The following is a 14,367-nucleotide window of genomic DNA, read 5'->3' as shown; positions in this document are numbered from 1 at the left end:
AGCTGCTGGTTTCCCAAATGGCCTTTGGAAAGTTATTTACGTCAGAGAATGAAATGATTTTTGAACAAATAAAGTAAGATCAGTGATTACTTGATTTTGTAACGTATTTTGAGGTCCTCAAACACAATTCTACCTAAATGCAGAATATAATTTATTACCATAGATTAAAGACAGATGATAAAATTTAATTACAAAGAAGAGAGATCCGAGTCTGCAAAGCATTTCGGTATACATAGAACTCCATCTGTGTATTTGTATTTTTGTTGAATTAGAATCACAATCACCTGCTGCAAATTAAATCCAATGTTCTCACATGATTTTTCTCTCTTGAAACTATACCACTGCTCCCGTCATGTGACTCAAAAGATGGTGTCACTTAAATAAAACATTTAAAAAAAAAAAAAAGATGTAGTTTGCTAGACCTGAATATGAGGAGGAATGCAAGAATCTCATCCAAAATGAGGAGTCTCAGAATTTCAGTTCAAGCCACTTATTCAGTCCCGCTAGACTTATATTTCCTAAGATTATTTTCAGCACTGAAACTTTTCAGAGGCCCAGAGATGGATGGTCTTCTGATCAAAAGCAGAAGACAAGTGATTCACCATCCAGCTAAAACAGCTTAATGATGAGTTATCCCATTCCTCCAAGTTAGATTATGCCTCTTGGTAACAAAAGAGTTAAAATCAAAATCAAAAACAAACAAGCAAACAAGTCAAAAAGAGCAGACAACTGTCCACAATTCTTTAACCCAGTAGTTAGATAGATAGAATTCTGAACTCCAAACCCTGCCCCAAGAGCTGTTTCATATCTAATACATTTCTGTTTTGATTATATCTCATCTACCTCCATTCCAACACACATTGTGTGGGAAGCAAGGGTGAGTAATGCAATTACTGAGATTGCTACCACTTTGAAGTATGAGAGAATGACCCTAAAGCCCCTTTATGAAGAAAGGACAGAGACAACTACAAAAGGAAAAGAACCGTATCACTGAATTGTGAATATGTGGTGGAGTACGTGGTAAAATGCTTGATCCAATAGGGAATGTATTTAAGACACACTTTTCTTCAAACTTCAGTATTTCTTAATTTTTCAGCCTCACCCCAAAAGACTGAAGGAACTATCCATTAGACTACATTACAGTCTATCACAAAAGCTTTCTTCTTTTCAGGCAATGTAGATTCAACTCCTTCTAAGAAAAAGGGGCTAAGTAAGCCCCTTTCCTTCATTAGGACATTATGGGCATGCAGTAAGAGCACCAAAAAATGATCACGATCCTGCATTAGGAAAGACAGTTAGGACAGTCACATGTATTTCCAAAAGAAAAATCATGCCTGTAAATCCTAACAAGAACCTGGAATCTCATCTTTGTAGGCATTGGATTTGGGCACTGTGGATTTGCAAGAGAAAATGAACCAGATTTGAGGTTCCTCTCTCTGTTGGTGCAGAAAACAAGAAACCTCAGCATCCTCAAATTCATTATGGAATAAGAAACCATTGGCTGCATATCATAACACTGATTCACTAAATTAAACTTTTGCCTTGATCTTTTGCAATCACATATAACGTTCTGGGAAGAGCCTGTCAAAGGGAAAATACCCCTCCAAATAAGCCTACTGTATGCCTGTTTTAAGCCGATTGGCTGCTGAACAGCTGAGTAAGAAGAAAGGTCACTTTTGCCAAAGATTTCATTATTAGAGAACTACTGAGAGTCTAGCTGCATAGAACATGCTAATGAAATTGTATCCATTTTTTGTCTCAACTTTACTCTTGAGAAAAAACAGATACAGCAACATCGCATTCTGCTACTATTCCTTTTGTTAGTTTTTATGCATTTGTATATCAACATTTCTTTTTTGTTATATGACAAGGGACCATAGTAATGCGTTAATTCAGTTGGAATTCTTATATTATTTAAATCTAACTTCAGACTTATTACAATCTTTTCTTCTATTTAAAAATCAATTTTCCCTTATAAGCAAAAAATTTACAACAGTTATTACAATAAGGAACTGTCTGCCTCAGTACACAGGACGATAACATCAGTAATTTAAGTCCACAGTCACATTTCAAATAAAAAAAAAATAATAATAATGCAAGGATATAAGAGATGGGTATCAGATTGCAATATCACACTAAAAATTTAATTTCTTAATGTTGATAATTTTAAACACCTGTAGGCATCAAATATTGCTATAATGCAATATTGAATATTTCCACCAGATGTCTCCAATACACTATTTTATACAGAAGGTTACATTTCAGTTAAAACACATTCAAATTGAATGCAGGTTTAGCAAAATACTAAGGATCAAGGATAGAAGGCACATATTTACGAGGCAGCTGGGGATACTATCCCAGCAACAAGGTGGGGTGGACTGTTGGTTTACAGAAAACAAATCTGTCCTTTTGTGGTTCCCAACATATTTTACACAGGTGTACTTAAGTTTCAATTTCGCCGAACAGTAGGGGAGCATACTTCTATTCACAGCACACAGAAATGGTCAGATACAAGTCCATTACAACCCATCCTTTCAAAATTGGCTTTAGAAAGTGTATTTTGAATACTTCCATTTAGCAATAAGACTTCTCTTTTCAGAATAAGAGTCTCAAATAACTTTGAGCATGGTACAGGTGCTCAACAGCAAAGGAAACATTCACCTTTACCTATCAATACTTTCAAGTGAAAGAACACAAAACATAGATGACAAGCCATACACTGATACCTTCAGCCAATTCAGTAACATGGTATGGTATCTTTCTGTTTTTCTCTCTCTCTCTTTCTTTCACTCTCTTTTTAATATCATAAGTTGTGTTTTCCATAATAGCAGAAACAAGAGAATTTCAAGCGTTAATCTCTAAGGCCAATTGCAAACCATCAAGTGTTTTTTGGTAAAACATAATAAATCCCTTATTTCTATTTAATTCCCTTTGAAAAAAATTAAGGCCCCATACTCATACCATAGTACAACCCAGCAATTCTTCTTAAATATAGATTTAAGCTTTTCTTTTCGAAATTAACTAATAAATTCAATTATTGTAGCAATAATTCCAGAAATCATGTGTTTATCTAGAACAAGAGTACAAAGCAAAAACATTGTATCTCCAAGCTGGGTGTAAGAAGTTCTCAACTCACTGAACTGATATGGCATCGTATAGCAATGCTGACCATGTATGCAGTGCATAGGCACGGCAGGACACATACATGTTCTCTTTGTGCTGTTTTGTTCTGTTTCATTTTGGAGGGGGCAATAGCGGTGGAAACAGGAGTATCATTTCACATTCTCCAATTCTCCAAAGTTTTGTTTTGACTTATACACTAGTAACATGCTATCATAAAACATGAAAAAAACAAAAACAAAAAAAAAAAAAAAAAACATTACCTATAAGCATTTACAAAGACACTTGGACTGCATCTGCCACAAAAGTAAAATTTTCCCTCAATTATAATTTTTCAAGCTCAGCAACAGTTTATAAATATTTATTTTTAGAAAAGCACCTAGTGTGTTTTTTTCTCTTATTCAGCAGATAGATCAACTTACATTAATTTTTACGAACAACCAGACCACCATAAAAGGGGGGCCACCAACCAGCACCCCAGCCACCCCCCCCCCCCCCCCCCACACACACAGCAGTAATTAAAATAAGAACTGTTGAACCAAAAGACCTTGTACTGGGCAGTGTGAATAATTTCTTGCAGTTCTTTAAGGGTGACCTGTTTTTATTGCAAATTGCTTTAACTTTTCTCTCTCGGTTAGAACTGTACAGTACCTGTCCAGTATATGCAAAGTCCAGGGCTTGTTTTAAACCTAGGCTTGTGACACCATGTAAATTCACCTCATCAGCTTCACTTTCAACCATGCAGAGACTAAACATTGCCTAGGAAAAGAAAAGAAATGTTATTAAGAATTAAAAATAACCCCAGTGAAGGTCCAGGAAGAATAGGACTCATTTTTCTATCTTCACTAACTCTTGTATTTCCTTGAAAAAGAATTCTAAATAGCAACTGACTTGTGAGTTAGAGTGAGATCTATAACAAGCTTTCAATACTTCCCCATAGCAATCAATATTGCCTAAGAGTCCTCTTATCAATAAAGAAATACAGAAATTTGTTCTGAAAAAAATGAAACAAATCACTTGGGCCCATGAATATATACTTCCTAAGCAATTTAGGTGAAATCAAAGGGAACAGTCACACAATAAAGTATTGTTCAATATTGTAACACAAAAAATGGACTTAGGAAAAAAAATCCCTACAAACACCACTAACTAAAAACTATTATTATGAATAGTATCATTATATATAGGAAGGACAGTAAGCTATACACCATTACTTGTATAGGACAAAGAGGCAATTAAAACATTTAAAAAAAATAAAATAATAATGCTCTCCAAGTACCACCTCAGACTGAAATGTGTACAATATAGTACTGAAGTTATTGAAAAAGGAGTAAAGATATAGCTTTAGGTGACTGCATCTCCAACTTCCCTTTACTTTTTATTCACCCAGTTTCTCAGACCACATTAAACCTATCAACCCATAAAACCTACACTGACAATGAGTACAGTTATATTGGACTTACCTATAAGTAAAGATGAGAAGGGCAGCTGTCCCTTCATCCACTCTTACTTTCCAGGTCATCAGCCTTCAGTGCCTCCCTGCACTGAAGCAACCCTACTCTATCTCTGGATCCCTGTAGGAATCTTTTTCTTCCCATCCCTGTTAAGCTTAAATTCCCATCTTTGCCCCATGTTCTTCCCTGCCAGCCTGCACTCCTTTTGCACTTCCCTAATTATCACTCCTTCCCTCCTCTTGTCACTCCCATTCCCCAGTCCAATGCTCTTCCAGAAATGCAACTTTTACTTCTGCTACTCTCCCCCACATTTAACAAGATATACCATTCTCAGTCTTTTGACAGTAAACTGTGAACAAATAAATTAAACAGTTTTACCGTCTGTCATTGCTAGAGTCTAAACTTAGCCCCAGTTTCGTGTAAAGCTGTTAATACTCCTACATAGGCTAGCAAACCACCTCGGAGAATTCCACTAAAGAAGCACTTGTTATGAATTATATATGTTCCTCTACTTTTGTGGCTACTCTAGCTGATACCTGCAGAAGCTGAGGCAGCCAACAAGCAGACTGGATTTCATATATACAACCTATCCACCAACCACTGCTGAGTTTAAAGTTAAAAATAAGCCCTATCCTCTCCAACAGTTTATCACATGGCATTCACTTAGACTCAGGAAGCTTCTTTCAAGAACTGAGAGTTTGTTGCAAATAAGTTATTTCTTCTGAAAATGTTAGCCTTTTCATCATTAAAACACCATAATTTGACATAAATCTGTTGCCTGGAAGTCAGCCAGAATAAGCATGGATGACATTTATCACATTGCCAGTCCTTGTCTTTTTGCAGTTCTCATTGAAATACAGTGATATCAGGGCTCCTTCCAGAAACGTCAGATAGTTGAAAAGGTTTATGACACTAATGTAAGACACAGCCGTGAAACAAACAGATGCATATATGATATATATATATATATATACATATATACATATATATATATATATATATATATATATATATATATATATATATATATATATAAGTTCAGATGCTTTTCTAATTCCTTTAAACATGTAATCATGGTTGGACATTTTGTTGTCATTTAGATGTATCAAGTGAAGTCTAATAGCTACTGTGAGGCTTCAGGGCTTGCCAGGAGCTGCAAAAAAAAAAAACCATCAGCCATCTGCTCCTTGTAAAAGCAGACCTCCAGTTTGTGTCTGGAAGAGAGAACTTGAGGCCAAAATGCAGCACCAGTTGAAAACTAGCCACACAACAAACAGGGGTAGAACCCTGCCCTGTATCCGAGACCCTTAAACAGTTTTTGGGATGCAGTGCCTTCCAGCATATCTGAAAATAACGCTTCATTTGCATTTGTTAATTGCATAGAGACAATACCAAGAACCCTCAGTTTCATCTAAAGACATCCTCCACATACTGGACTGGCTCAATGGAAAAATAAAGAAAATACTGATTAACTAATGCTTATCCCCAGGGTTTTGGAAAGAGCTACAGCAAATCAAATATAAATGCGAATCTACTCTGAATATAGCTACTGGAAACCTTCCTAGTCCTCAAGTTTACAACTGTTCCAGTGTGCCTCTTCCAACTTTCACCTTATTTTTCTTTTTAGATAGTGTAACCTTGTAACTCTCTCCTATTACAAATTTCTCCCTTGCATTAAACCCAGGATATTGCTCTTTGAACAACAGGTGTTATGTTTATGATCATCAGTAGTGTGCTGTAATGGAGTGGATTTGTAGAACAATGATGTTCCTTCTAAGAACCTGAGTTCATGGCAAATTTTTTGTTTGTTTGTTTGTTTGTTTGTTTTTGAGGATTTACATCAGATTAACCATTGTCTGGTACCCAACAGCACCTGTACCATGACGGTTAATTTCATACAAAAGTAACTAACAGGGAAAATAAAAAGAAATTTACAAGTGAATTTCTGGTCCAGGTTAATATGCTGACATGGATATATCCACAAGCATAGTTTTTCAAGGTCATAACTCCCATTTCCATTGTATTTAAAGGTTCAACTTTAAGATATTAAAAAATAATTAAAAAATAAATAAATAAAAATAAAACCATACACTAAGAGCTCTTCCTGAAGTTCAGTAATTGAGATGTTCATCTGGTTAAGATATTCTCCCAGTTCACATTTAATTGTATGTTCAAATTTGCACCCTCTGGATTATTTAACATGCACGTCTAAAGCTGCTGTTGGAGCTACTAATATCACATGCTTGAGTGTTGAAAAAGATATTATCTACAAACACATTCTGTTAAGTATATGACCTGTGATGTGGCACCAGCTATCCAGAGACTATATGTAATACATTGTCAACATACTTAATAGGTAGTTTTTCCAGATATTTTCTGCTTGGCTTTACTGGGGATTCTTGGTGAATGTTGTGAGACAGAAATGTTTCTAACACTTAAACTTGTTGCACTTTTAGTAGGGAAATATTTCAGTGGCCGATGGGAAGGGCTGCATATCTGTTTCCTAAATTATCTGTTACAATATGGTAAAATGGAGTAACTACAGAATTTCCTACACTATTAGGCATAAAGAGATTCACTGTTGGGCATAACTACCACAGCATAAATCATGCTCTCACCAAAAAGGATAAACTTCACATAGTAAATCAGAGTATATGACAACCAGGAGTGCAATGCAAGACTTGAGACAAAAAAAAAAAAAAAAAATCACACCAGATAACTAAAAAAGGAATATTTATTGTCATTTTACCTACACTAAGCCTTTCATAAGTATTTGTTAAGCACAAGCATGTTACCAGTGTTTTTGTGTTGTGTTACTACTCACAAGTGTCATGGTTAGGAGTTCTGATATTTTTCATTAAAATATGGGTTTTTCCATGAAAAAAATAGAATGTTTTCTAAGCACCACACCAACAAACAACTATTTTCATATAGTCAGATTTATACACTCCATATGCTTTGATGTGTTATAAATGTGTCCTTAAGCTTTTGAATGTACAATTACAAAGTATATCCTGCCTTGGAGAAATCAGGAAAAGTGTTCAAATTCTTGCACAACAGTGAATTTACACTACCATTAATAATGCTGTACCAAACATTTCATGCATCAGCTGTTGCTAATTCTATTAAGTAGCAATTTGACCAGCTAGCACAGAGAAGTGTTGTGGCAGGTCATGTTTTGATTTAATCTGTAAAACTGGAACACAAAAGCAATGGCAACAATACATAGTTTAAAAAAGTTAATGAATGTTAAATAATGTGCAGTACACAAGCTAGATCCTGGGAAGAGTGCTGCTACATGTTTTTTTGACAGATTGTCTACAACTGGTGGTCAACATACATCTGGACTGGAACTAGAAGAAAAAAAAAATCATTCACATTTATTTTTGCTAAAATATATTCCAAACTTCAGAAATATCTTGAGTATTCTAAAACTCTTTAAAAGCTCTTCTACTAAGAATGCCTTTTGCACTGACGCCATCGGAAGTGAAACAATTGTGTCACTGTATGCATAGGTACTTCCCTCACTATGAAAACAAACTCATCGTCTCAGATATTCATTACTAAATACACTTTTTTTGGATAATACTCCTTTGTCACACCAACTCCTGAATAAAGAGGATAAAGTCTAACAACACAATGTGTCTACACATCTCTTGTGGGGTAGACTTGCACACCTTCCCTGAACCCAGCTCCCTCATGAAATGCCTGTCAAAAGCCTACAAGTGCTCAGCAATGCAAGACCCTGCATGCTCTGCTTTCTCTGGCTGTACTACAGCAACTACCTGAACATGAGAACCATCTAAAGAGCATGGTAACTAATAAAGTTTCTATTCTGATCAAAGACTGAGTGTCTCACAATGGGATAAGCTTTCAGGTACAGAGAAACACTTATATAAATTTCATCTGTAGACAAGGAATCACTTCAGTGATGAACTAATACAGGTTTTCATTGTAGTCTTACTAGATTTACATTTACAAACTATTCTACAGTACCACAGTAAGTCTAGCACAGTCCTTACACATGGCTTATTACTACACCTAAAGTAGTAAACTCAAGGGGATGAGGCCACTGTCAGAGGGACCAAGGTGTAATTGCCAGCCATGCCTCACAAACACAGCCTCCAGTGCGGCTCTGTCCCCTGCCAGCCAGAGCTCTCTGAGACAATGGCCAGGCCACAGCCCACGTTGTAGCTCAAGCCATGGCTGTTCCAAAGGGATAAGACCAAGATGTTTGTAGAGGGGAGAAGGTTTAGTCACAAGGACCTGAGCTACGCTTCACCGGTTGTGTTTAGGGACAGAAAACAAGCCTTTATCCATCTAATGTACTAGCACAGGCAGTCTAATAGAGCTGAGTGCTATCAGAACTGTAGCTGCCAGTAAGCCACAGGGCTGCAGCTTTATGTGCCATCTGCTACACAGAGCTCATTTTCTCTCATGGCAACCCTCTAAGTATTCTCTGGAAGTTTTTGACATTCAGTGTCATTTATTTTTCAGGGAGCAACGCCAAAGCATTTAACTGCAAGATAAGGTCTGCATGGTCTTCAGACAGTCCACATTTGGCTGAACCGAATTATCCACCAGGAAAGTAGTCTCCTACACAGGAGAACCGAACTCTGCTTGATGATCCTTGGTGTCCTTACCAGCAGGCAAATTTCCTTCTCAGCCTCACAGTTTAAAGGTTTAATCTGGCATGAAAAAAATCTGCTCAACCATTGGCAGAATTTGAGCTTAGAAACCCAGTCTTTAATTCAGGCTGCTGTACTTGATTGCTATGTTTTTAACTGTAGAAATACATTGGTCATTAAATTCTGGCTTCTCCAATACCTAGAGTATGAGTTATGGTTGGGCTGTCAAACTCAGATTTCAGTTATATCTCTGAAAACGCTCTGAAGTTCTCTGCACTTAAATAGATCCATCAGTCCTTCTTTTAATGCAATGCTAGTAGACTACTCTATTTTTCTCTTTAGTTACACTAAAAACAAGGCAATAAGAAAAACATCTCAGGTAGTTGTACAAGTGACAGACAAGAAAAATAATGATATATAAAATCATTGGACAAGTGTGTAATTCAAAATCAAACTTACCGGAAAATTTACCAAATTTGGCTAAACATGAAATGTTAATTATTATAAGTTATTCATATAATTCAACAATGCTAATGTTTCATACTTTCCTTTAAAATACCTCTGCTTGGACAAAATAAAACCTTATTTGAAAATGCTTTTTTTCCCTCCAAGATGGTCATGAGTGTAGGCAGCACCCAAATTGCCAGTATGTCAACTTCAGTTCCCTTTTTTACAACAAAGCCTACTGATTAGAGGACCCATCTTTTCTTCAAGTTCTTTTAAATATACAGGTCTTGCTCTGATATCACAGAATCACAGAATTTTCTAGGTTGGAAGAGACCTCAAGGTCATCGAGTCCAACCTCTGACCTAACGCTAACAGTCTCCACTAAACCATTTCCCTAAGCTCTACATCTAAACGTCTTTTGAAGACTTCCAGGGATGTCCAATCAGTCAATGAGAGACCATTGTGGAAAATAAAGCAATTGCTTAAATTCTTCTTTCTTTAGTCAAGATTTTAATTAACTAAATGAATTCCCCAAAATAAGAGTGAAGGTAATCCTTCTGCCATTCTGTGACAATTGCTCTAGAACTCAGGGATCAGCATATACCCACCCAGTCACAAACGTTTCCACCTGAGATCACATCTGTTTAAGAAGCTACAAACTAGGATGAACCCATTTCTGTGAAGCAGGCAGAAATTAGCTGTAAAAAGAGAAAGAGGGGAGGAAACAACCCTCATTTCTTCTAATCTAGGCCTGAAATAGAATCCAAGCTAGCGAACTTCTGACAGGAAAATGAAAATGAAGGGCAGAATCCTTGGGTAAACATAATCAAACTGTATTTGACAAAAGCATCTGACTTTGGAAAATTTAACTTCAAAGAGGCAAGTTGGTGGGCCTTCAATACACAGCACCTTGCAGTTTCACTGGTTTGCCCTCAGCAGCCAAAGGCACCTTTACAGAGCTGTTTACATAGAACGCAAAATAAGACAAGAGTTCAACACTGAATGCAACACAATAACAGGTACAGATGTGATCAATCTGATGTAACTGGGCAGAACAGCCTGAGTAAATGATGCATAGCACAGTTGTTGGGTCTAACTTCCCATGCTCAGCTTTTGCAGCTGCTTAGATTTTAAAAATCTAAAATGCAAGATGGGTATGAAACACCACCAAATCAGAATTGTAATGTATACTTATTTTAACAGTAATAAATTAGACAAAAAATGTCTAGATCCATTGATTTTTTAGTCAGTCATGCAGCTCTGCAACAACAGGTACAGACTCCTTCACAAAATACAACTTTAGAAATAAAGAAACATGAAAAGAATATTCAAAATCCCCCAAATACAAATTGCTCACTGTCAGAAAGAGTGAGGTACAAAATTGCTCCTTGCCTTCGAGTCACTTTCTTACTTACTCAGATGATCCATATCTGTGACAGTAATGAGCTTGTCCCCATTTGTACACATCAATCTTATAGCCTTGGCAGGCTTAGCAAGCAGTACATCGTCACAAAACAACTTAATCATGCCGTACAGTATTTTACACAAGTAAACACTTTCAGTGAATTCCATGCATCTCAGTGTCCTTTTAAAGGACAGAAACAGAATTATAAAACATACACAGTCTTAGGAGAGAAGTAAACAAATAAAAAAAGAACAAATTGTTATACTTGAAAAGAATGGTGACCAAAACTTTACGTGACTTATTACTAGTGACTTAGGTAGAGACAAACTGGAATTCTTGAGCTTTTATAAGCTTTCTGCTGGGAGTTTAATATATACATACATGTATAATTTGAACACTGATACAAGTTCAAATAAATTACAGGAATATATTTGAAAGACATTGAAAACCATTAGGTGCTAATTTAAATCTGCAGAAAACCTGTTTAACATTTAAGTGTTTAAAGGAAAGTAAAAAAGTCATTAAACGAGCAATGATATGCTGTGTAAATACTAGATAGAAAGAAAACTGGTAAAATACTGGAAACTTGAGAGAATAGGAGAACAAATTGTCATTGGGGCTTGTAATAATATTATGTAAAGATAGCCAGCTGTATAACAAAATTAAATGAAAGTGTTTTGTGGATAATTGATAGATAGAAATAGGTATGTTTAGACACCCAGCTACAGGACTTAGTGTGATGAAATATCTTTCTATCCTTTTATATTGTGGAGCCCAGAATGACACACAATATTCATGGTGAGGTTATATCAAATATCCTTTCTACTCTGTAACTGTAGAGGAAGCCTGAACACTTAGCTTAGCCTAGATACCTAAATTAGGTGAAAACTTTAATCCTAAGTAATGGGTTGACTTAACTGAGGAATGAAAGTTGAAGAGACAGAAGTTAATTGCTTCCTTTCATTATATTCATCTTTAGAATTTCTTCTGGTTTCTTAAGATGAGTATTTCTGGAATGAAAACTACAAACCATAACAGCAAGGAGAAACTGAAAAATGTTTGCACCTTTAAGTGAGTTTCATGTGACAAATTATATGTACATAATTATATATAAAAAACCTGAGTTCTCTTTCACTTACCTGAATTCATGTAAAGTCATTTCTAGTTCAAAAGCCTTAGGGGTAAGTAGCTCTTTAAAAATAGTTGCAGACTGCCAATTATGACAGGCTGAATCCATACATAATGCCTTCCGTTTCCCTACCTTGACCTTCTTATGCTTATCCCTTGTTTCAGCTACATCAGCCCCAACCAACTTTTGTGATACATTCCAATTGTGAGATGAGCAAATGAACATCTAAATTGCTGCCTTCAAGAAATACCCTGGCTCTTCCAGGAATAAAGTACACTGTTCCATTGCATAGTGATAACCTCTGAAATATCTCAAAGCTCCCTCAGCAAGAATGTGAAGTGACTGAAATCTTTATTTTTCTTTGATTCATCTCTAAAAGCAACTTAAAATAAACCCAAGCTTTCAAAATAATAGAGAGTAAACTGAGTTAATCTACAGTAACCCCCCCAAAAAAAGAGCATTACCATCCTGCATTTTGCTTTTGTTTTTATCAAAACATTGTTTTGATAACTATCAGCAACCCTAGTTCTATGTCTACTACAACAGCTGAAGAAAACTTGGATCCCCCCACTAACACATAGCTCTGAACTGCACAAATTCTCACTCAACCATGGTGTTATCAGTCAGGCAGCAAGCACAGTAATCCCAGGATACGTCAGAAACATCTGAATTAGAAGCTGCATTCCCATGGTGTTCATAGGGTTTCAGCAACGCCAGGCTTGCTTCACACAGCTCAATACAAGTATCTCCCACTCAGTTTACTGTTATCTTTCATCCTTGACTCTAACTGGCAGTTAGAGCTTTTGCAACTGAGGTACCAGAGCCTGCCTTTACCTTCAGCTGTTGCTCTTGTGTCCAGAAATCTGACGTATGCTCTACTATAAAGGGTATACCCATTTGCTGCACTTCCTCACAATCACAACCAGATAGCAAGAGTGGAAAGTTGGCACAGAGTGAACTAGCATTCTTGTAGTTCCTTTCATTGCAACACACTCAAAAGAGATGAACACAGAGGACGTCAAGATGAACTAACAACGAGTTAGCCTCTGTGCACATGAGCTTACTCATCTCTTAAGTACAGAGTTCGCTGTTAAAAATAAGTAAATAAATAATTGCTCCTACTTTCCCTGAAAAATTATCAGCTATATTGTAAGGACTCTGGTCAAAAGTTACAGCGAAAAAAAAAAAAATCCTACCATTCTGTGCATAAATTAAACCTTAAGCATGCCATCCCACCCAGCCTCTTTTATTACTGAACTCTACAGCACTAAGAATCAGAATGAAACAAGCAGCTTATTTGGTAGTCATACTACTTCCATAACTAAATTTTTCCACCCAATTCAGAAATACACCTGAAGAAAATAATAATAATAAATAAATAAATAAACAAACTAATATGTAGTTGTTAGACCTGGGAAGAAAAAAATAAAAAAGAAAAAAGAAAATTTTGAAAATGAGTGAATATCTATTCTGTCTTTCAAGCAAGCTAATTGCCAAAGAACTATTATGAGTTTCATTGTTGAGGTTACCTATTTATCTTCTTGCACTGAGTTTTTAAGGTAAGTAACACCACCGAGTACTGGTTTACTGTTTTAGAAGAGCAGAATTATCATTTCCAATTTCTGCCTCCACAATTCCACAATGATATTGCTTGAGTTCTTCTTAAAATATTTTAAAATAGATAGGCATTTTCAGTAAATGCAGTGCTTTATTCAGATTCACTTCCCACAACATATTCATTTACTTCTATGTTCATCTGTTTTAATCACAGAATCACAGAATTTCTAGGTTGGAAGAGACCTCAAGATCATCGAGTCCAACCTCTGACCTAACGCTAGCAGTCCCCACTAAACCATATCCCTAAGCTCTACATCTAAACGTCTTTTGAAGACTTCCAGGGATGGTGATTCCACCACTTCCCTGGGCAGCCTGTTCCAATGCCTCACAACCCTTTCAGTAAAGAAGTTCTTCCTAACATCTAACCTAAAACTCCCTTGGCTCAACTTAAGCCCATCTTACATCTTTTTCTTTTCAGGAAATTGATTGTATTTCTCTGATGCATCATAAAAGCTATTAAGAAAGTAAACTAGCACTTAAGAGATCTTGAATCAATTTTCTACACTGCCCAGGGAACTCAGTTATGATGTGATACCTTGGTATATTTTATTGCATGTGTAATTTTAA

At 36.2% G+C, this 14,367-nt stretch overlaps 1 protein-coding gene across 7 annotated transcripts in view; it reads right to left on the bottom strand.

The window, feature by feature from the left end:
• The window catches only part of KLHL32 (kelch like family member 32), a 123,854-nt gene that overhangs the window by 68,168 nt on the left and 41,319 nt on the right, over positions 1–14,367 (bottom strand). For 6 of the 7 annotated variants that reach the window (XR_014317274.1, XM_082757763.1, XM_082757766.1 and 3 more), the window contains one exon: positions 3,772–3,879. The exons of the other annotated variant lie outside the window; for it this stretch is intronic. Coding sequence is in view for 5 of the 6 variants with exons in the window: in XM_082757763.1 (XP_082613889.1) it covers positions 3,772–3,879 (108 nt within the window). In the remaining variant the exon portion in view is untranslated. The remainder of the gene's footprint in view (positions 1–3,771; positions 3,880–14,367) is intronic. 7 annotated transcript variants of the gene reach the window in all.

The sequence above is a fragment of the Aythya marila genome, assembly GCF_965140915.1.
Source record: "Aythya marila genome assembly, chromosome: 3".
NCBI lineage: Eukaryota > Metazoa > Chordata > Aves > Anseriformes > Anatidae > Aythya > Aythya marila.
The sequence above is the reverse complement of the archived record's forward strand: the minus strand, read 5'-3'. Positions and strand labels throughout refer to the sequence as shown.